General features: G+C 49.8%; 1 protein-coding gene across 1 annotated transcript; it reads right to left on the reverse strand.

Moving 5' to 3' along the window:
- Positions 1–1,118: 1,118 nt before the first annotated feature.
- SEMA4A (semaphorin 4A) lies at positions 1,119–18,945 on the reverse strand. Its single transcript, XM_052637849.1, has 14 exons — positions 18,792–18,945; positions 16,906–17,066; positions 15,482–15,544; positions 15,114–15,212; positions 14,790–14,895; positions 13,844–13,960; positions 13,037–13,161; positions 12,697–12,869; positions 11,474–11,624; positions 5,524–5,704; positions 3,947–4,065; positions 3,680–3,837; positions 2,085–2,185; positions 1,119–1,711 (listed from the first exon to the last, which is right to left on the reverse strand). Exons 1-14 carry the CDS (start codon positions 18,931–18,933, stop codon positions 1,119–1,121), a joined length of 2,289 nt encoding a protein of 762 aa, XP_052493809.1. The 5' UTR covers positions 18,934–18,945.
- Positions 18,946–22,602: the final 3,657 nt, after the last annotated feature.

Genomic DNA, 22,602 nt, shown 5'->3' on the forward strand with positions numbered 1-22,602 from the left:
GTGGCCAGGATGGGGGTGGCTGCACGGGCTTTCTATAAATTCAGTCCTCCAAGGGTTGAAACCAACTGCTGCCGAGGGGAAGGGGGACTGAGTAGGAGTCTCGAGAAGTGTGGGACAGCTGAGGATAGCAACTGTGGGGCCGCGGCACGGAGTCCGGGATGGATAAGGTGTTGCCTGGCCAGCAGACAGATGTGAGTTGGCCCCAAAGACAGAGTTGGAGGTGCTCTCCAGCAGTGTCTGGAGTAGAAGGAAGGGCTGTGGGGCTGCTTGGGGGCTGGGAGGGAGCTGGCAGGGAGAAAGGGGTGGTTTGGAGCTGGAGAGAACAATCACCCCACAAACCTACTAATGTCCTCAGACTTCCTGCTCCCCTCACGGTCCCTGGCTGGAGTGCTCTGCTCTGACAAAAAACAGCACCAGTCACAAGCTTTGTCTTTTTAATAAAAAATAAATTGTCTGTGACAAGCAGGTTTTGAATTCCAAAACAGAGGAGAGGGGAGAGAAGAGAGTCCAGGGGTCAGCCAGGGAAACGAGTGATCAAGGCTCAGATTACCCCTGCCGTTCCAGCCAGGCCAGAAGGAGTTAAGTGTGCCCCAACTGAAGCAAGATGGAAGGAGGTGAGACTTGTGGAAAGACCTCCCAGCAGAGCTGATGGGGGAGCTGGAGGGAGCGGCTCCCTGCAGAGTCCTGGCGAGCCCCTGGGGAGTGTTGGTGTCCAGGGAGGCAGCTGCTTTCAGAGTGGAGCCTCCAGGTGTGGTGTGCTCACGCGCTCACTGGTTTAGGGTCTCCTGCAGCGGTATGTCTCTGGACGGTCCCAGGATGCCCAGAACTGAAGGATCCTCTCTGGGTCCTCCTTTCACGGCCTGGACCAGGTCTGGGGCAGCTCCCCTTAGAGAGGCCACATGCTTGGTAGAAGCGGGTTCCACAGAGGGGAGCCAGGCTGCTGTGCCCAGCCTCACTGAGCGCTATCAGTGGCACAGAATGGCGGAGAAGGTCCTCTGGTGGGGGGAAAGCGGTCTTTGGTGCTACTCCCAGCCTAGTCAGGAAGGAGCAGCTCCCGGCTCCCCAGCCAATGGCCGCGTGCCCTGCCCTATCCAACAGCCCCAGCCTGTACCCGGAGTCTAAGCCACCTCTGTGCCCTGGAGGTTGTTGTCGGCGTCCATATCACTGGCAGAGGTCCTGCTTTCCTTGGGAGGTTGGAGGCACTGCTCGCTGCTCAGTGGGGCTTTCTCCCTGGGGGGCAGGGTCCCACAGCCTTGGACTTTGCCCCGGGCTCGGAGTGCCCCCAATGGGGATGCAAGGAAGGTGATGAGGGCTCCTGAAAGCACCAGGGCAAGGAGCACAGTGACGGTGAGGAAGTGGGGCCAGTAGGACTTCGGGGCAGCCAGGGCGGCCCCGCCGCCAACCCTGGTCAGCGGGGCCTCCATGCGCTCCCGGGGAATGCCCGCCAGTTTGGGGTCCAGGGCCAGGGGCTGGTCCTGACTGTGCACCCAATAGGAGACCACAGGGTATGAGAAGTCATTCTCAGTGGCCCAGCACTGATAGAGACCCCCTGCCCCGTCTCGCAGAAGCAGCAAGAGGGATCCATTGTAAACTGTGGAAGGGGCCTCTGGGATGGCTTCTACCCCGTGACTCCAGTGGTAAGAGGCCAGAGCCGAGCTCTGGGGACAGGGGAGCTCCAGGATGGAGTTGGGGACAGCCAGGACTTCTTTAACTGTAGGGGAAGGAAAGGGGCCAAAGGTTAAGGGGAGAATGCAGGCCCCGACATGTGGGGCCCCATTCCCGTCTCCAGCTATTTCAAGTCCTAAACTCAGCTCTGACCCCTTTCCTGTCTCCAGTCTGGGCCCCAAACTAACCCCCAGTCCATCTAACTCCAGCTCTGACACCAGAACCAATTTCAACTCCAATCCTGAATCCCAGCTTAGAATTCCTATCCCTCCGCCCTACAGCTGACATTCAAATCCATCCCAACTCTGGGTACTCAGTTCCCAAGCCAGGCAGATGCTGAGGGGAGAAATTGATGCAGGAGTGTCTCCGCCGCTGGAAGTCCTCCCTAGCCTTTGCACCTTCTCTGGACCCACACTCACTGATTTGGGGGCGGCTCCTGGGCCCCAGACTCCTGCCCATGGGGCCACTGGCACATGCCCACTCTGGGTTCCCTTGCTTCATGTCCTGCTTCCAGGACTTCCTGAGGAGGGAAAGCAAAAATTATCCCTTGAAACAGGCAAGAGTGGGAAGAGGAGGGAGCAAGAGAGGGAAGTGCAGTGGGGAGAAAGATGGGTCGGGGAGACAAAGTAGAACAGAGATCAGGGGATGAGAAGCCCGGGGTGGCCTGAAACAGATCAACAGTGCAACTCCATTCCTGGAGGAGACCCCAGAGGCTGGGGGTTGTCTTGGAGGAGATGCATTAGTATTAGGTTGATGAAAACGTAATTACGGTTTTTGCATTGTTGAAATTTGCCATTTGATATTGGAATACATTCTTAATAAATGTGGTTATAGTATACACCATTTTAATGTATATTTTTTGCTTTATGTTTTTTGCTAATGACTTACTACTTGATGTTTACAAATTTGAGCAATTTTCTTACTCGAGTTCAAAGTGGGTCGTAAAACGGCAGAGACAACTCGCAACATCAGCAACGCATTTGGCTCAGGAATTGCTAACAAACGTACAGTGCATGGTGGTTCCAGAAGTTTTGCAAAGGAGACAAGAGCCTTGAAGATGAGGAGTGCGATGGCCAAAAGTTGCCAAAGAACTCAATGTCCACCATTCTGTGGTCATTCAGCATTTGAAGCAAATTGGAAGGATGAAAAAGCTCAATAAGTGAATGCCTCAGGTGCTGCCCACAAATCAAAAAAATCGTCATTTTGAAGTTTTATCTCCTCATATTTTATGCAACAATAAGAAACCGTTTCTCGATCAGATTGTGATGTGTGATGAGAAAAGAAAAATGGATTGTATACTATAACCAGTGACTACCAGCTCAGTGGTTGGACCAAGAAGAAGCTCCAAAGCACTTCCCAGAGCCAAACCTGCACCAAGAAGAGGTCATGGGCATTGTTTGGTCAGGACCTCTTTTGGTGCAAGTTTGGCTTTGAGAAGTGCTTTGGAGCTTCTTTTTGGTCCAACCACTAAATGTCTGATCCACTACAACTTTCTGAATCCTGGCGAAACCAGGACATCTGAGAAGCATGCTCAGCAAATCGATGGGATGCACTGAAAACCACAATACCTGCAGCCAGTTCAAAAGAAACGGCCCCTTCTCCACAACAACAGTCAAACACGTGCCACACAACCAACACTTCAAAAGCTGAACGAATTGGGCTGCAAAGTTTTGCCAAATCCACCATATTCACCTGACCTCTTGCCAACCAACTACCACTTCTTCAAGCAACTTTTTGGAGGGAAAACGCTTCCACAACCAGCAGAAAATGGTTTCCAAGAGCTCATCAAATCCTGAAGCACAGATTTTTATGCTTCAGGAATAAACCAACTTATTTCTTGTTGGCAAAAAATGTATTGATTGTAACAGTTCCTATTTTGATTAATAAAGATGTATTTTAGCCTAGTTAAAATGATATAAAATTCACAGCCCTAAACCGCAATTACTTTTGCACCAACCTCATAGCATCTGGAAAGAGGGAACCCAGACACACACCCTGGGTAACTGGCACTCACACGATTGGGGTGGGCAGGAGGCGGCAGGTTTGAGACTCAGGGTCCCAGGCACAGTGAGGGTCCCGGGCAAGGACACAGTCCATACAGCTCTCGTAGACACTACAGTTGGCTCGAGGAACCTTCCAGATGCCTCCTGAGAAGCCTGCAAACACTGCTCCCTGGAAGAGAGATGAAGCCTGTCAAGTCACCCTGCCACAACTAGTAAGGACCTAGCACCCAAGACCTGCCCCTCTGGAGACCCCATCTGAGGGTCAGGCCCTTTCCCACCTGGGTAGGGGCCAGCTGCAGGTTGCGAACAGGTTCAGGGTCAGGGAACAGCTGAATCTCCTCCACCAGATGAGCACTGTGGTGGCCACTCACCACAGCCTTATGGAGGGAGCCTGTGCCTGTGGAGAGAGAGAGCTGAAAGCACCTAGCCTCTCATGCTTGCTCTCTGACTCCAGATGGCCTCCCCTAGCTGTCAGAAAGTTCCTTCTGGGACTTCTCTGCTGGCCCAGCGGTTAGGTCTTTGGGCTTCCAAGCAAGGCGTGCTGATTTGATCCCTGCTTGGGGACCTAAGATCCCACATGCCTTGAAGCCAAAACAAGAAAGAAAGAAAGTTCCTTCTGAAGTCTGCACTGGACACAGATCTGTCAGACCATTTCCTTCCGTTGCCACGGAGACGGAGCTCTCCTAAATGGCTGGAAATCCCTTGCCTCTCAGTCCTTCCTTGGAAACTGCCTGGTCAAACTCCAGCCCTAGAGGAACCGAACTATCCCCTTTCTTCATGGATATGTGGACTTTTAATCACTTCTGGAGAAAATCACATCACCAGCCTCCCTCACTTCTGTCAAGGGTCTCTACTCAAAGTTCAATGAGGTCTACCCCAACCACCCTTTCAAAAATTACCACCTCCCCAACAAGCATTCCTGACCACCCCATCACACTGTTCTATTTATTTTCTGATCTCGTAATGTGCCAAGTAACTGACTCCTTCAGTATGTTTATTGTCTGTCTCCATGCACTCCAAAAGGAGCTAGCTTTTTGTCTGTTTCGTTCTCGACTGTGCACTCAATATAGGCACAGCTGACGTCCTAAAAGAAAGAATGAACCTGATGGGCTGCTTCTACTAAAGCTCAAGGTCATCCACCTTAGCCAGGCCCTCAATACATATGCTTCACAATCTTCCCCATCCCCCCACAGACCGTCTCTCCTTCTTTCCACAAAGAATATTTGAATCTACTTCTCTCTTCTCAAATCTGCCTTTTCCATCCCTCAGTCCCCACCACTCATGACCTTGTGTTCTCCTACTTCATAGAAAACACAAAAGCCTTCACCTAAGAGCTCCCTCTACTTCCTGCCCATCTTCTCCCTCCCCAAGTCTATACACTCCTCCTCTATCCTCCCTTACTCTGCACCTTTCTAGCATGGTTCCCCCCATAAGACAAATAAACAAACAGCTCTTGCTAAGGTCACCAAAACCCTTCATGCTTCTCTACCCCACCAGACTGAAAGTTCAGAAAAGTTAGGGATGGGGCTCTTTGGTTCCCCTGCTAGATTTTCAGAGCCTAGCTGGGTGCCAGGCACAGCGCAGGTGCTCAGATAAATATTTGCTGCTTCGTGATAACCTAGAGGGGTGGGATGGTGGGGGGTCCAAGAGGGAGGGGTTATATGTATACGTATAGCTGATTCACACTGTGGTACAGAAGAAACTAACACAATATTATAAAGCAATTATCATCCAATTAAAAAAAGAATTTGCTGAATGAATGCATGAGTGAATGAACTCAAAGGTCTCCCCCCTCAACCTGAGTTGCAACCCAGGCTCCAGTCCCTTGAGGGGTGCCCTGGAGCCCTCTACTCACTGGTGCCCAGGTACATGACCAGATGGCTCTGCCCGTCGATGCCCTGGGCTGTCTCCACCGCAAGCCATGTGTACTCTACACCAGACTTCACCAGCAGGGGTGTCCCCACCACCGGCTCATCCATCAGGAAATGGTCCTTCATGAAGGTCAAGGCTTTGTCAGAGGAGGGGCCCTCGGAGCACTGAAGGGGGAAGGAGGCAGATCAGGTCAGCGTTCTCCTTCCCTTCAACCCACCCGTGGCCTCTTCTCTCCCTCCCTCCCCCTTGGCTAATCTCCTTTGCCTCCCTCCCTCTTGGCAGTCCTTATTTCAGGATTGTGATTAAAGCTGCACTCTGGCACTGCCTGGCTTTAAAATGCAGCGTCTGAATTCAGCATGTCTGAGGTTCCTTAACAGTGAACTGGGCCTATTACCAACACAGCACAGACTTGCTATGAGGATGCAAGCGAATTACATGAAAAGTAATTAGAACAGTACTTGGCATGAAGTAAGTACTTGATAAGCGTTAGCGGTCATTATTTCTATCCATCATCCCCGTCACCAAGGATGCCCAGCCACCAGCAGAAAGTAGGGTGAGGATCCCCTGCAGGTAAGGACCACCCTGAACTCATGTCTGTAGGCCCAGGCTTAGCATAGGACCTAGTACTCAGTTGGGGCCCAATAAATGTTCACAGAGTCAATAAGGGACTGCAGTCTGTCACAAAAAGGGGTGGTGTAGCAGGGAGTATTCTGCATCATGGTTTGGCATGAATTGGATGCACGACTCGGGGAGAGTCCCTTCTCCATTCTGGGCCTTCTTTTTCTTACCCATAAAATGAGGGGGTTGGACCGGCTGTTCTTGAAAGGCCCTGCCAACAACAGCATATTGTGGCTCTGGGACACCTGTGTCCTGATCACTGGTCACGATTCTTGTCCTCCATTTCTAACAGCACTGTCTTAAAGCCAGCCACAGCTGCGTCACCTACATGCTGTGTCCTCAGACAAGTTACCCTACCTCTATGAGCCGCAACTTCCTATCTGTAAAGTGACGTAATAACATCTGTATCTCATTTAGATGCCAGAATGAGCACATGTACCTACTCTCACATCCTCCAAAAGGGATTTTTTTTTAAAAAGACATGTGAGAACATGAGAGGAGGCAGAAGCAGCCACATTTGGGAAGCTAGAAAGCAAATGAACAAAAGGGAAAAGACTTAGCAGGAAAAAAGAATCTTTCTAAGCCAGCCCAGGCTTAAATTCTGATTTATAAGGCAGAATTTCTGAAGTTCATAAATTAGTGGCCTCAGTCCCCTCTGGAAACGGGGCAAAAGAAAGGCTATATTTGAAAATCTATTTAAGAAGCAGGCAGATTTCGTCCCAGCTCCATGCAGCTGAGTGACTGTCCCTTCCATACCCTGGCCCAGGACTGGAGGCTTATTCTCTAGAGAGGACTCTGGTTGGAGGACAGCGGAGGGGTGACACACCATGATGAAGGCAGGGGATTAAATGCAGGTAGACACAGCACCTGCTGAGACTCTTCCCCCACCCGCAGCCTTTCTTCCCCAGATCCCAGGAGCCAGACCGCCTCACTCCAAGAGAAGACCAGAAGAATCTGTTCCAGGAAAGCTGACTAAAGGCCCAAAAGGAAAGACTTAAAGATACTGATATTGAAGGTCTCCAGTAAAGCAGCCTAGCCAGCCCATTCTCAGTGGAGTTATCATGGAGTTCAAGTTGCCAAGTCACCCAGCGTGCAGAGTTTTCATAGCTTCAAGGTCCCCTTGCTCTTAACTATGAGTAGATAGCCAAGGATGACCAAATATGTGAGTGAAACCATAGACATGAAAGATATAAACAAACAGTGACATGGGAAAAAATTAATAAACCTTAAGAGGAAACAAATGATTCAGAGAAAAGAAAACTTCACAGCAAAGTATCCTTACTACCTTAAGAGAGAGAAGTATGAAGACAGCATACCCATGAAACAAGAACACACATAATGCTTCAGGAGAGGAGTTCTTATTCCAAAGAATGCGGCCAGAGATTATAAATGTCCTGAAAGAAGACCAAACTAAATACAAGTTTTTATTTTGCTTCCCAAAGTCAAACTTTAAGAGCAAGTTTTTATGGTCAAGTTTCTAGATCCAAACAGCAACCAATTTATAGAAAATACTTAAACTCCACCACAGCGATGCAAAATCATCAAGATCCAGACTGTGGGAAATTCTATATAACAAATAAATCGTAAGAGAAAGAAAGAAGTTGGAAAGGGAACATATAGAGTAAAAGAGACTGAGAAGAACAACCAATCCAAATTTACAGATCTTATTTGGATTTTGATTTCAAAAGCAAACTATATTTTAAAAAAAACCCTTATGATATCTATGAGACTATTAGAAATTTGAATACTTTTGCATATTAGATTAAGAAAGTGTTATTAATTGGGGCAGAGTGGGGGGCTTCCGTGGTGGCTCAGATGGTAAAGAATCCACCTGCAATGCAGGAAACCTGGGTTCGATCCCTGGAGAAGGGAGTGGAAACCCACTCTAGTATTCTTGCCTGGAAAATCCCGAGGAGCCCAGCAGGCTACAGTCCATGGGATCACAAAAAGTCAGACACGTCTGAGTAACTAAACATGCACGCATGCGTTATTTTTTTGGTGTAATGATGGAACTATACATTATTTTTTTCAAAGCCCTTATCTTGGGTGACACTAAAATCACTATGGATGAGGTAATGGGATGGATGGTAGCCACCCAAAGGTATGCCCATTGAAAACCTGGGAGTGTGACTTTATTTGGCAAAAGGCTATTTGCAGATATAATTAAAAGTCTCAAGATGACTCATTCTGGATCACATTGGGCTCTAAATCCAATGACAAGTGTACTCATAAGAGAAGAGGAGGAGATACGCAGAGATAAGGCAACGTGACGGCAGAGGCAGAGACTGGAGTGAGAGAACACCAAAGACTGCCCCAGCCAGGGCAGGAGTGAGGCGCGGAACAGATTCTCTCTCAGGGCCTCCAGGAGGACCCAACCTTGACTGCAACTTTGATTTCAAACCCCTGGCCTCCAGAATTGTGAAAGAATAAATTTCTGTTGTTTTACACCACCAAGTTTGTTGTAATTTGTTATGGCAGCCATAGGAAACTAACACAGATGAAATGATGCCCAGAATTTGCTTCAAAAAATAAGAGGGGAAGTGAGTGGGGTAGAGATGAAGTGGTCTGACTGGCGAGGAGTTGCAGCTGGCTGATGGGTGTATAGAGGTCCATTATACTATTCTGTCAGAGAAGGCAATGGCACCCCACTCCAGTACTCTTGCCTGGAAAATCCCATGGACAGAGGAGCCTGGTGGGCTGCAGTCCAAGGGGTGGCTAAGAGTCAGACAAGACTGAAGCGACTTAGCAGCACCAGCAGCAGCATACTATTCTGTCCAGTTTTTATATGTTTAAAATTCTCTATAATAGAACATATTTATAAGACATATCGGAGAAGGCAATGGCACGCCACTCCAGTACTCTTGCCTGGAAAATCCCATGGACAGAGGAGCCTGGTAGGCTGCAGTCCATGGGGTCGCTAGGAGTAGGACACGACTGAGCGACTTCACTTTCACTTTTCACTTTCATGCATTGGAGAAGGCAATGGCAACCCACTCCGGTGTTCTTGCCTGGAGAATCCCAGGGATGGGGGAGCCTGGTGGGCTGCCGTCTGTGGGGTCGCACAGAGTCGGACACGACTGAAGCGACTTAGCAGCAGCAGCAGCATAAGACATATACAAAGCTCAAAAAATCTAGGAAATTAAATATGTTAGCATAAATTTAAAATCTGACAGAAGGATCAGAAGATAAAATTGAGATATTCTCTTAGAAAGTAGAACAAAACCAAAGACTTGGGAAAATTCCTAAAAAGGATTTTAAAAGTTATAGGATCAACCAATCCAGGGGGTTCAGAAAGAAGTGAGAAACCATTCCAACAGTAGAATATCCTCTCCATGAAGAAAGACTTTTTTGTTTCTTTCACTACTATGTCTTCATTGCCTACAATAGTGACAGGTGACCTTAAAAAATATGTATTAAATGAAAAGGTAACAGTTCAAGAAAACTTCTTAGAACTGAAAGAACTAAATTTCCAGGCCTAATAGGGGGCAAAGTGAACGCCCAGGCAATAAGTGAACAAGATCCCATCAAGGCACAATATCATGAAATTTCAAAATAACCAGCAACACAAAAAAGGTACTACAAGGTTTCAGAGGGAAAAACAGATATTCAAAGCTTTGGGGATCAGAATAGCTTCAGACTTCTCAAACAGGAGCACTGTAAGCTAGAATATAATAGAGGATGCCTTCCAAGTCTGAAAGGAAGATTATTTTTTCCTAGAATTAAAATAGATACAACTAGGCAAACTATCTAAGGTGAATGTAGAATGAAGACATTTTCAGACATTCAGGGTCTCAAAAAAATTTACCTGCTGTGTATTCCTTTCCAGGAATTTACAGAGGCTGTCCTGGTGGCTCTAGTGGTAAAGAACCCACCTCCCAATGTAGGAGACATAACAGACATGGTTTTGATCCCTGGGTTGGGAAGATTCCCTGGAGGAAGACATGGCAACCCACTCAGTGTTCTTGCCTGGAGAATCCCATGGACAGAGGAGCCTGGCAGGCTATAGTCAATAGGGTCGCACAGAGTCAGACACAACTGAAGCAACTTAGCACCCACCCACCCATCCTCCACTAAAATAAGACAGTGGAAGAAAGAAAAAATAGGAAGTTGTGGGACACAAGAAACACCAGATTATCACAAGAAAGAGGAAAAGGGAATGCCCAGAATGATGAGGAAGGGAGCTTCCAGGATGGCAGCTGTGCTCCGGATGTACATGAGACAAAGAGGTAGTCAAGACTGCAGCAGATAGAAGGGATTTCCAGGAAAATGAAACTCTTAGACTACCAAATGGGTCTGTTTGCAAAAGAGATTCAGTTAATTGAGGTAGAGTTTGGGGTTGAATTAAAGATAAGAGCTTAGAAAACAAAGCAAAAAAAAAAAAAAATCAAGATAATTACTAACCCCAGGGAAAATTTTTTTAATTATGCAAAAAGGAAAAATAATCATGGCCTACTACATGGCTCAGCTGTGAGTAATGAATCATAATATAAATACTGGCCTGACCAAACTGACTATAAACCAATGCTAGGAGATAAGAGGTGGGTACAGCAGTGTGTTGGTAAGGCTGCTCTGAGATGATGATTTTGCTGATTTCCATAATGTATTATTCCCATCATGGCTAATTTCAAGCTATCAATGTAATGTTACTGAACTCGGATTTGGAAAGAGATGCACAAAGGGTTCTTGCTAGTTGCTGCGAGTCAGATCCAGCTCATTGCTGAGTGGGGGTGGGGATGGGGAGACACGGTTAAATCTTCACCATCCACAATGGGAATTCAATAGATGCTGCCTGAAATGGAAGCGTCAAGGAATAGCAATAAACATATTTTGAGATTTGGGGATAAAATCAAAAGAATCAGCTAAAAGAGTTGAAGGTGACTGTCTCTAGAGAAGGAAAAGTGCTGAAGAGAGGAAACTGGGCTGTTGTTTGTAACCAACCATGTAAATCTTCTTCGAATGTTGTACATATACAACTCCAATCCAAAAACAAAAGTTAAATAAGAAATGCAGATGAAGAGGCCCAAGAAAGTCCTTGGCACAGCCTGTGCTCCTTTGTTTTTTCAGTGATATACCGAAGTATATGGTGTGCACTTAGCTGGGGTGCAGGGGTGCTATTCAGTGTTTAGGATGGGGTTGGACACCACGGATGTAGAATGTGGGCAGCGGGAATGGGTGAATACCTGAGCAGACAAGACTTGGGGGTGTGGGGAGCACTAGCATTTATGGGGCACTATCATGCTGTGACAGGTGCTTTGACACGCATATTATATGTCCTGGGGAGGAGGGCTTTACTCAGTGGTGTGGATGATACTCACACTGCCTGGCCGTGGACTGATATCAGGATATTCATAAGTAGTCCAGCGTGAAGTCTCTTTGTCCAGTTCCTTATACTTCCCCTCAAAGACATTCTTGATGTCCTTGAGTGAGAAAGCGCAGACAGCAGAGCTCCTGGTCCCACCAAGGTGCCTGGAGACAGCCAGAGGGGATGTCGTCTGTAACGTCCTCTGCTACACCAGGAAGCTCCCCCTCCCACCTTGGCCTGCTTTTGGTGAAAAACCCCAGAAGGGGAGAAGTATGAAGGGCTGGGTCAGTCCCCAGCCGAGGCGATAAGAGCTAGGAGAGTCCCAGACTTTATCCCATTTTAGGATCTGAGGTGTGGTTATCCTTAATGAGAACTAATCTGGGCTCAGGCCCTGGGGCGTCACCCGCCTGGCCTGCCCAGACTGAGCCTCTATGGGAGAAGCAATGTAGCCAGCTCCCGGACAGGCTCCAGATGAAGCTCTCCTCCCTGGGGGTCCAGTGCATTCTCGGTCCTCAGATAACCAAACAGAACCCAGCTACGAGACTATTTTTATTCCTTCCGCCCTGGTCTGTGGAGACAAAAGCTCTGTCTCTATTGTTTCCTTTTAACCTGACTGTGGCATAAACCATATTCTCGGTCCTGGAAGCCACAAATACCAGACCCTGCTTACAAAAGATATCTTTGGTACCTGATACATTGTCAGCAGACACCTGGAAGCTGTGGGAGCCAGACCACAACAAATAAGTCTCAACCTCCAAGCAACGACTTTATTTTCATCTTAGGTTGTTGATGGTGTTTCGCTTTATGCTATGACCACTAGGAAGTTCACAGCTACATGTCTCCCAACATCCCCAACTGTATAAGTGATAAACATCTGTAACGTGCTGACTCGATTGCTGGGTTCTCTTATTCTCCTTTTATGTCCATTTCCTCATAGGTTTATTTTATTTTAATGTTTGCCTTTTGTAAGCTGCCTCCTATCCTTTTTGGAACCAGGCAGGACATAAACTAATAAGAACCTTTCTGAGCTTTATTTTCCCTATCTACATTGAGCCCTTACATTAAGGGCGTGAGTCAAATTCCTGGGAGATGGTGATGATCAAATGTCTTCATATGTGAAGTGTGGAGTTTGTGCTTCGCTCACATCAGTTCCTACCCTCCCTGGCGGGCCAGGGCGAGATGGGGGCTGACCCCAAATCCCACTTCCAACCCCCACGCTCTCGCCTAGCTGCTCACCACTGAGAGGTAAAGACTGCGTAGACCTGGGGATCGGTGGAGGAATTGTCTGCCAGCAGGACAGCGTGACGGATAACGTTGAAGGGAAGTTGTTCCGGCTGGGTGCAAAGCAGCTGGGCCTTTAGGAAGGTGGTCCACTTCTTCTGCAGTAACTTTTCGCCACCCACGTCATTCTAGGGGCGCAGTCTAAGAGTCAGAGGGTCCCCCGACTGCCCACGCGTGACCACGCCCTCTAACCCGCCCCCTCACCCCCATTGGGCCCTAAGCGCCCGGCCCCGCCTCTGCCATCTCCCCCATTGGCTTCTCCACGGCCAGCCCCGCCTCCCACCAGGCTGTCGACCTTGCAGACTTGGGCCACCCGGGAAATGTGAAGCTTCTCGAAGAACTCAAACTCGCTGGCTGTCTCCTCGAAGAAGAAGTAGACCACCTGGGTGGAAGGGATGGCTGCCACGAAGGAGGCGTCCGCTGCAGGGGAAGGGCAAATAGGCTAAGAGATGGAGCACCTAGGGGTCCTGGTTTCCCCTTCGGGAAAACTCTTGACTCTGAAGACCAGGAGGTACTATGCCCCGGATCCGCGGCTGGTCGGGGCGAGGCCATGGGTGAGGGGAGGTACTTTAATTATTTACATAAGATGAAAGCTTCGTGAGTTTCCCTGCCAATGCCGGAGACAAACGTTTGATCCCTTGTCAGGGAAGATCCCACATGCAGCCGCTAAGCCTGTGGGCTTCAACTATTGAACCTGTGCCCCAGAGCCAGAGAGACCCACAGCCGCTGCGACCCCGTGTGCTGCAACTACTGAAGCCTGCCTGCTCCAGAGCCTGCGCTTCCCGACAAGAGCAGCCACCACAATGAGAAGCCCATGCACTGCCCACGACTGGAGGGTAGCCCCTCGCTCGCCACAACTAGAGGGAAAAAGCCTGCGCAACTACGAAGACCCAGCGCAACCAAAATTGTTTAAAAATTAAAGTTTTTTTAAAAAGATGAAACCTTCCCCGGACAGGAGCTCTGTCTTCCCTGCAGTATCGCCTTGCATGTAGTACGCCTCAACCACTGAGAGTTGAGTGAATTAACAGCAGTTCAGAGTGCCAGGTCTCCGGGACTTGGGGAAGGGGGCCAGACCTGTGCTGGGTGGGGCTGAGATCCTTACGTTGCAGCCAGCGGAGGAAATTGTCAGTCTTGAGGACAGGCTGGGATCCCAGAGTGCGCAACAAGATGGGCTCACTGCCCAGGAAGTTGTTCATGGTGCCGGAAAAGAGCATCCCATCTAATGTGAGGAGAGGAGGGGGGACCTTGTCAGCTGGAGGGTGCCCCTCCCCTTCTCAGATCTGCCTCTGACTGAGGTCAGCATTGACATCAGTCTGTGGCCTTCTTCATTTGTTCTGTACCTTCCCGTGGAGTCCCAAAGCCCAGCTCACAGCCCACCCTGAGCACCGTTCTTAGGTCCTTCTCCCACAGGGACTGGCGAACTTCACGGCCTTCAGTGTTTTGGCATTTTTCCAGCCTTTCTCTGGCTCCTGCCTCCCATATCCAGCTGAACCACTTGCCAGTTAGAATCACTCATTGTTCCCCCAGGATGGCTGTTTTGTTTCTATACATGAGGGCCTACCCTTTTCTTCCTGGAACACTTTCCCTGCCCATCTACTTGTCTTTCAAGGTCCCACTCAGTCAAAGGCCACCAGCTTCAGGAAGCCAAGGGGTGAGGGGAGTGATGGTTTGTGTCCAGGAGGGCACAGCACCATGATTTCCTCTTTGCAATCCCTACGTTTCCTAGCACAATGCCTGGCACACCAGAGGGGCTGTTCATACAGATCTTGCTTGTTGAACAAATGGTGACTCTCAGGCCTCTTCCCTGTCTGAGACCCTTCCAGGACCCTCCTACCTCTGTGCATCCCTCCACATCCATCTTGCCCCACCTCCCTCGTGGCAGCTTCAACTGGTTGGGGTACCTGATACTCCCTCTGATTTTATGCTCTGAGGCTCCTGTCTTCCCCTCCCTTTGTCCTCTTGCCTTTCAGGAAATCGTCAGATTCCCTGTGTCACAGAGTGACCTGGGAAAGCAGTCGTCGGGATGGACCAGGGAACCCGACACTCACCTGCCATGACAGCCGTGTGCTTATGGGTGGGGTCGAAGGGGCTTTGGCCTTTCCCCTCCACGACCCTGTCCTCCGAGATGGGCAACAGTTTGGAGTCTTGGAGTTCCTAGAGGGGGGAACGTGGCTGGGGGGGGGCCAGAACGCCAGAGAAAGGAAAGGAGGGACCTGAGGGAGGAAGGGGTAGGGGGTGCAGAGGAAAATTGACCTGGAGCTCGGAAGCTCACAAGGACCCTGGGCTGCAACATCAGAGTTTTTCAGAACTGCAGAGGATGAGCCGGGGGTGGAGGTGAGGTGGGGCCTGAGAGCCGGGGCCAGATAACTCACAATGAAGGTACAAGCAGGGCTGAAGGCGAACGTGCCGCAGGCATAGAGATGGGTGGCGTTGAAGGATACCAGGACACGAATAAAGTTGAAACACTGTGTCTGGGGGAGAGAGACAGTTCAGGCCTCCAGAACACTTGCCCCAGACTCCCGGCCCCTGGAGGACTGCTCCCTCACTCGCCAGTAGGGAGAAGGGCTGGGCAATGCTGAGGCAGTCCCCATAGAACAGCAGGCCATGTGATCATGATCCTCTAGGACACCATCACTCAAACAAGCGTCCTCTGCTGCCTGCCTCACCTAAGGTCATCCAGTGATGGCCTGGGGACACCAGGGCTCTCTTCCAGAGCCCCAATATCGCCACCCCTACTTACCTCATTGCTCTTCCTCTTAAAGGCACATTCACTCTTTTTTCTGTCACTGGCTGGCCAGGGTATCTGAAGTAGGGCATTGGGAGAGGGGAGATGAAGGGAATGAGATCTTGAGTTCTCCGACCTGCGACCCCCTCCTTGGCTCTGGTGTGAAATCACCCGCAGGCATAATGGTGAGTTGCATGCTGGTAGGCTGTAAGAACCTCACTTTGTGACCCTGGCTATTACTCTAATGATACTGATATTCATGAGGACACAGCTCCATGTAAGAACATGGTCAATGGAATGAGACCTGAGCTTGAACCTAGACTCAGCCACTTACTGGTTGAGTGATCTTGGTCAATGGCACAGATTTCTGTATGTAAAGCACCTAATGCCATGCATGGTATACAAAGCAGCAGCTGGAAACAAAACAAAACACACTTCCTGGGGAAATTGTTAAAAATTTTCGGTTCCTCACACCTCAGAGAAACTGTATTTTTAATCCGCATCCCATATGTGCAGGTGGCCCACAGACCACACACTGAGCAACACAGACTGTGTTGAGATGCTCAGTAATTGCTTGCTCCCTCCCTCCCTCTTTTCCTTCCCTCTCCCTTTCTCCCTCACATTATTCCTGTGAGTAGGGTGACTATAATTTAACACAGAAGCTTCGGTGGTATCTTCCAGTGGGTGGATATCACATTATTGATATAGTTTGAGTCAATGTTTCTCTCATATGTCAATTTCCATATCAGTCATTTTAACAATTAGTATTGGGGCTTTCATGGTAGCTCAGCTGGTAAAGAATCCGCCTGCTAATGCAGGAGATCCTGGTTCGATTCCTGGGTCGGGAAGGAGACCCTTGAGAAGGGATAGGCTACCCACTCCAGTATTCTTGGGCTTCCCTGGTGGCTCAGCTGGTAAAGAATCTGCCTGCAATGCGAGAGACCTGTGTTCAATCCCTGGGTTGGGAAGATCCCCTTCACCCACTCCAGTATTTTTGCCTGGAGACTTCCATGGACTATCCACGGGGTTGCAAAGAGTTGGACACAACTGAGCAACTTTCACGTTCACTTTGTCAATTTCCATATCAGCCATTTTAGCGATTAGTATTATTCAACCAGTATTCATGGTACCCATGAAGAGTGAGGCCACTGTTGTGTTTCTTGTCTGTCATAAAAATCATACATGTATATGTCTATACTAAGAACTGCTAATCGGGAACTCATGTACACACGTGGTGGATTCATGTCAATGTATGGCAAAACCAATACAGTATTGTAAAGTAAAATAATAAAATAAAATAAAAAATAAAGAACTGCTAATCGTTGCTGATTATAGATGACAGCAAATTGGGTAGTTATCCATGCATAGACAGCCCAGGCCCAGGGCAGCTGTCAGCCCCCTCCTCACTTCCAGCCCTCACCCTTTCCCTGGCCTCTCACCATGTTCTTCAGCCTTGGCACCCCAGGATCCTCGATATTCAAGGCCAGAATGGCCTCTCGAGCCCCCACATAGAGAGTGCCTCCATCATCACTCAAGAGCAGAGTGTCAAAGTCCTGGAGGCCCTTTTGGTGGAAGAAGCTAAGAGCTCTGCGTCCATCCCCTGTTGAGAGGTGGTGAGAAGGGGTGAGTGATGAGAAGGCAGTGGGCAAGCAGCTGATTTCTGAGAGAAAAGCAGGGAAAGGAAAGGGTTGGCAGAGTGTGCTCCCCCCAGCCCTCGCAGCCGGACCCACTCCTCAGCAGCAGATCCCTGCTCTGCCCGACCCTGCTGACGGCCTAGGAGCATTGGGTGCTGAGCTCATAGTGGAGAGGAAAGACAACCAGAGACAGGGCAATAACAGCCTGGGACAGACGGAGGGCGGCCCACACTCAAGAGACAGACAAAGGGACAGGAAATAAAGCGAGGCACAGGGGATGTTCTTCCAGGCCTAGGGGGCTGCGGCTGGGGAGGACACGTCAGTCCTCACAGGCGGGGAGGGCAGAGAGCAGATAGACAGACAGGAAGGTGTTGGCAGCCACAGACAAGGCTAGAGGCAGATAGGACTATGTGTCAGAGTAACCGTGGGTTGCAGTTGTCCCAGTCACCAGCCCCACTTTCCTTCCCTCCTCTACAGGAAATTTCCACCATGAGAACCTCTGCCATAGGTGGAACAGAAAGAAATGTTTTTCTCGAGTTTCCTGCAGGCGCCTGGATATCACCTGGACTGGGGATTTCGGTTGGCTGTGGGAGACTCCCTGAGGTCTCCCCATCACTGCGATGTGGCAGAGGTGGGCGTGTGTGACCGGTCCCCTGGCACATATGTCCCCTGGCGCAGAGAGATGAGCTTCTCAAACTCTCCCTCTCTCATGAGCACATTTGCACTTTTGCATTAGAGGACTGATCAGCTAGCTGTTAGCTCCGGAGGCGCAAAGAATATTAGCACCAACCACGCAGAGGAGTTGGGGCAAGGTGCCAGAGAGGCTGGCCTCCCCAGAGCTGTATAAACCCCTCTGTCATTGAACTGATCACCCTCGAGTATGACTGTGTGACGGCCCACCTGCCTGCCCCTGGGGACCATCAGCACCTTGGGGGCAGGGTTTATGCTGTAATCCCAGCACCTAACACAAGGGAGGCCCTTCCATCAATGGGCAACATGCATTTCCTTTACCACGTTGCCCCAGAAAGATGTTAAAGACTCAGCCATGCCCAGGAGACCCTGCCCCTACAACTCTGACAGGGCCCATGTCCTTTCTTGAGTCTTTTCCTTGGAGGTGGAGGGCCAGCAGCCCCCACAGCCTCAGTAAGAAACCAGTCAAACTGTGCCTGCAGGGTCCCAGGGCCCATATCCCGGCAAGGCTACTCTGGGTTCTTCTATTCCTGGTGTCCACAGTACTGGACACAGCATGGTCCAGCATCATCTGTGCACTTTGTGTCCTGGGTCACCAGGTCCACGGATTCCCTGCCGCAAATGTCCTTGGGGCAATTGAGGGCATGAAAGCAGTTATGGGTTTGAAGTGCCCAGTTTGATAACAGTGACACTGAAGGAGGGAAAGAGAAATCACCAGCTCTGGAGAACCAGAAGGCACATCGCCCCTGGCCTCCTGCTCCCCTCACCTCCCTGTCCTCAGTCTCTCCCCCAAGTGAGTTTCATCATTCACTCCTTTCTCAGCCTGAATTTCTATTTCTGGCTGTCTCTCTCTCCCTGATGCCCTCTGCCTCTCCATGACTTATCTATTGTGGTTTCTCCAAGTCCAATTTCCTACCCTTCTCCTTCCATTCTCTTTCCTTCCTCCACCCGCCTCCAGCCCGGGGCTGCCATCCCCTACTTCCTGATCATCAGACCCTTACCTGCATAGTATTTGACCCTGGGTGTGGGTCCCTGCCCTTCACCCCCCGCAGTTGTCGGCGGTGGCAGGAACAGCAGGAGCAGCTGGAAGAGGAAAAGGCCCAGGAAGCTCCAGGAGTCCAGGCCCAGGGCTGGAAGGGCCATGCTCAGCCAGGGGCTGTCACTGGACGTCTCTGGGGAAACAGGCACCGGGTACTCTCTGGGTGAGCCGTCCTTACCACATCCCCCCTGGGAACCAATCAGAGAGCCCCAGGCAGCAGAAGTGTGTATGGCAGGGGGGGGATGCTAGGGGAACGGGCCAGTTTCCTCTCCAGCGTGCCCTCAGAGAGTCTCACTTCCATCATTCTAACAGGCTCACTCCGCCCCACTCTCCCCTCCGGGCTGAAGTCCAGTTTTTCCCCATCCCTTATGACCTCTTTGCGCCAATAGCCCGGCTCTGCCTTTCCTCACCTTACTCTCAAGGAAGTCCTTCTTGTTATCTACTCTTTGCCTTTCCTCCTCCCATAGCCCAGATCCCAAACCACTGCCTGGTCCTGGCTCCAGGACTTTCTAGGGAGCAGCTTCCTGCACTCACAATATAGGTTCTTCAGACTTGATTCTCCCGGCGCTTTCAGATCTCTTGATAACCAGGGCCTTGTACTCAGCCCTGCCCTCTGATGACCCAAACAAGAAGACCAGGTCTGAATCGGCCTGCTCTGTTCTCTGACTCTGAGGCCTACAGGCCTCTTCTTGCAGAGAGGAGATGGGAGACCAGCCCTCCAGGCTGGCTACTAGCATCGCAAGGAAGGTGGCCCAGGGCAGGGAGCGGCTGGTCGTCTCCCAGCCTCTGCAGCTCCCCGCCCCCCTCTGGTCTTAGTGCTGCTGCTGTCCGTCTCCCTGGTCTCTGCATAATCCTCCCCTTGGACTGCCACCCCTCCAGTTAGCCATCACATCTCACGTACCGTTGAGCCAGACACAGCATAGAACCCAGGTATCCAGACTCTTGGGCAGGGGGTGCCATCCAAGACAAAGAAGAAGGGAGGGCTCCCAGGCCCCAGAGGTGGGGGACGGGAGGCTCAGCCTGGCTGGGCCAGGAGTGCGGCCCTCCAGGTACCCATAGTGGCAAAGCCCGCACTGGGAGCTCTGGGCAAGGGAAACCAGAATTTCCACCTCTCGAGTTGTGACAGATCCCTGGCTTGGGCGGAAGTTGGTTGATTGGGAGGGGAATAAAAGGAGACACACCTCTCTCTTTGGCCCTCCTCTCACCTGTCTATCAAAAAAGTTTAAAAGGCCAGAAAGTTTCTAGGTCATTTCAGCCATTCCCCTGTCCCTCTATCTTGTCACAGCCAGTCTAACAAGCCTAGCAGGGATTTTACCTCTTGCTCAAGATTTCCCAGACAGGAGACATGATACCATCTTTCATATTCCTCTTTTCACTTACCCACAAGGTGGGGTCTCTCCACTCCTACCAACAGGGAAATCCCTGAAGTGGGATAACCTTTCAGACCTCCCACGTCCAACTGAGCCATAGTCTTTAAAAAACAATACAATTGTGAACAACAAGGACCTGCTGTATAGTACAGGTTGCTGCTGCTGCTAAGTCGCTTCAGTCGTGTCCGACTCTGTGTGACCCAGAGACGGCAGCCCACCAGGCTTCCCCATCCCTGGGATTCTCCAGGCAAGAACACTGGAGTGGGTTGCCATTTCCTTCTCCAATGCGTGAAAGTGAAAAGTGAAAGTGAAGTCACTCAGTCGTGTCTGACTCTTGGCGACCCCACAGACTGCAGCCTACCAGGCTTCTCCATCCATGGGACTTGCCAGGCAAGAGTACTGGAGTGGGGTGCCATTGCCTTCTCCAGTATAGTACAGGGACCTATATTTAATACTTGTAATAACCTATAATGGAAAACAATCTGAAAAAGAATATGTTTATATATAATCTGCCTGCAATGCAGATTGACCCGAGCTCAATCTCTGGGTCAGAAAGATCCCTTGGAGAAGGAAATAGCAACCCACACCAATATTCTTGCCTGGAAAATACCGTGGATAGAGGAGTCTGGTGGGCTACAAGTCCATGGGGTCGCAAAGAGTCAGACACAACTTTGCAATTAAACAACAACAACCAACTCCAGTATTCTTGCCTGGAGAATTCCATGGACAGAAGAGCCTGGTGGGCTGCAGTCCATGGAGTCACAAAGAGTCAGACACCACTGAGCGACTCACACTTTGAATTTTCTTATCTATATATACGTATGTGTATGTAAAACTGAATCACTTTGTTGTACAATTTTCTCTTCTTTCTCTCTTTTTTTTGGCCACACTACTCAGCAATGTGGGACCTTCCCCAACCAGGAATCAAACCCCCACACCCTGCATTGGAAGCATGGAGTCTTAACCACTAGACCACCTGGGAAGCCCACATTTTGCTGTACATTTAAAATAACACAACATTGTCAATTAAATATATTTCCATTTAAAAAATGATTTCGGGGCTTGCCTCTTGGTCTAGTATCTACGAATGCACCCTGCAATGCAAGGGACACAGTTTCGATCCCTGGTCAGGGAACTAAGGTCTCACATGCCTTGGGGTAACTGAGCCTGCATGACAGCTAAGACCCAAATAAATAAATAAATATTTTTTTAATGATTAAAAAATTTTTTGTAATAAATAAAACAATTGCATTAGGCTCTCATCCATGGCTTTGCTGAGAAAATTCCTTCTGTAGTCTTATCTCCAGCGCTCTTAGGGCGGCATCAGGCCAGTGGGAGACCCAGAAAATTTCCCATCTGCGCTCATACTTCTGAGGCACCCAAAGGCCCGATGGTGGCTGCTCACCCCTCCCTTAGGGCTCCAGGGATCTCATAATGCAGGGTTAATGAGGCATCTAGCACCAAAGGCTTCATGACCTAGAAAGTGGGTAGTTTCCTGCTCACTCAGCCCCAGCTGACTGCTGGTTACAGAGCACAGACGTCCCAGGGCTAATCCAACTCTAATAAATAGACCACCTCCTTAAATGCATATTCCTCATGGTCAGGAAGTCTTTCCTGCTGCGTAATATCCACCCACCCACCCCCCTCCCTGCCACAGCAAGGTGTACAGAAGGTGGGACAGCTTAGACTCCTTCTTAGAAGAATTCCTTGTCAGAGTCGGCTCAGCTTTCTTCCCTTTCCCTCTGCTTTCATTTTCCCTCAATTTCTCTGAGGTCTCAGCCAAGCCGCTCCCAACAACTGTTTCGGGCAAGACTAGCTTCAGGGACTTTCCTGCTGATCTAGTGGCTAGGACTCACTCTGCAGTCTCAACTTGGGGACCCAGATTTGACACCTAGTTAGGGAACTAGATCCCACATGCTGCAACTAAGACCCAGCACAGCCAAATAAATTTAAAAACAAACAAACAAACAAACAAAAACACTTACTTTAGACTCCCCAGACTCTCATGGAGTCTCATTGCCAGGCCCCTGGGAGAAGCCATTGGCCCAGTCACCCGGAGAAAATTTTCTGGACTCTCAGAATCAAGGATCACTCCCACCTGGACCCCACATTTCATGCCCCTTAACCCTCAGTTTAGAGTGGAAACCTACCCTGCTGCAGGCCTCTCTGCTTGAATGGACTGGCTTGTCTGAGAAGAGTTCTGATGGTGGGGAGCGGGGAGGAGGGAGGAGGTTCCAGCCCCAGGCTCCCGGCCCCTGCCTTGTTCCTGTCTCTCCCCGGAAGCCTTAGATTCAATGCCCTGAGCCTAGTCCTTCCTTCTGACAAGTCTTCTTTACCTCAACCACAAGTATGAAGTTTGCCTTATTGATAAAGGCTTTGATCTACCCAACAATTTTAGCTTCT

Source organism: Budorcas taxicolor, chromosome 3 (assembly GCF_023091745.1).
Source record: "Budorcas taxicolor isolate Tak-1 chromosome 3, Takin1.1, whole genome shotgun sequence".
NCBI classification, from domain to species: Eukaryota; Metazoa; Chordata; class Mammalia; order Artiodactyla; family Bovidae; genus Budorcas; species Budorcas taxicolor.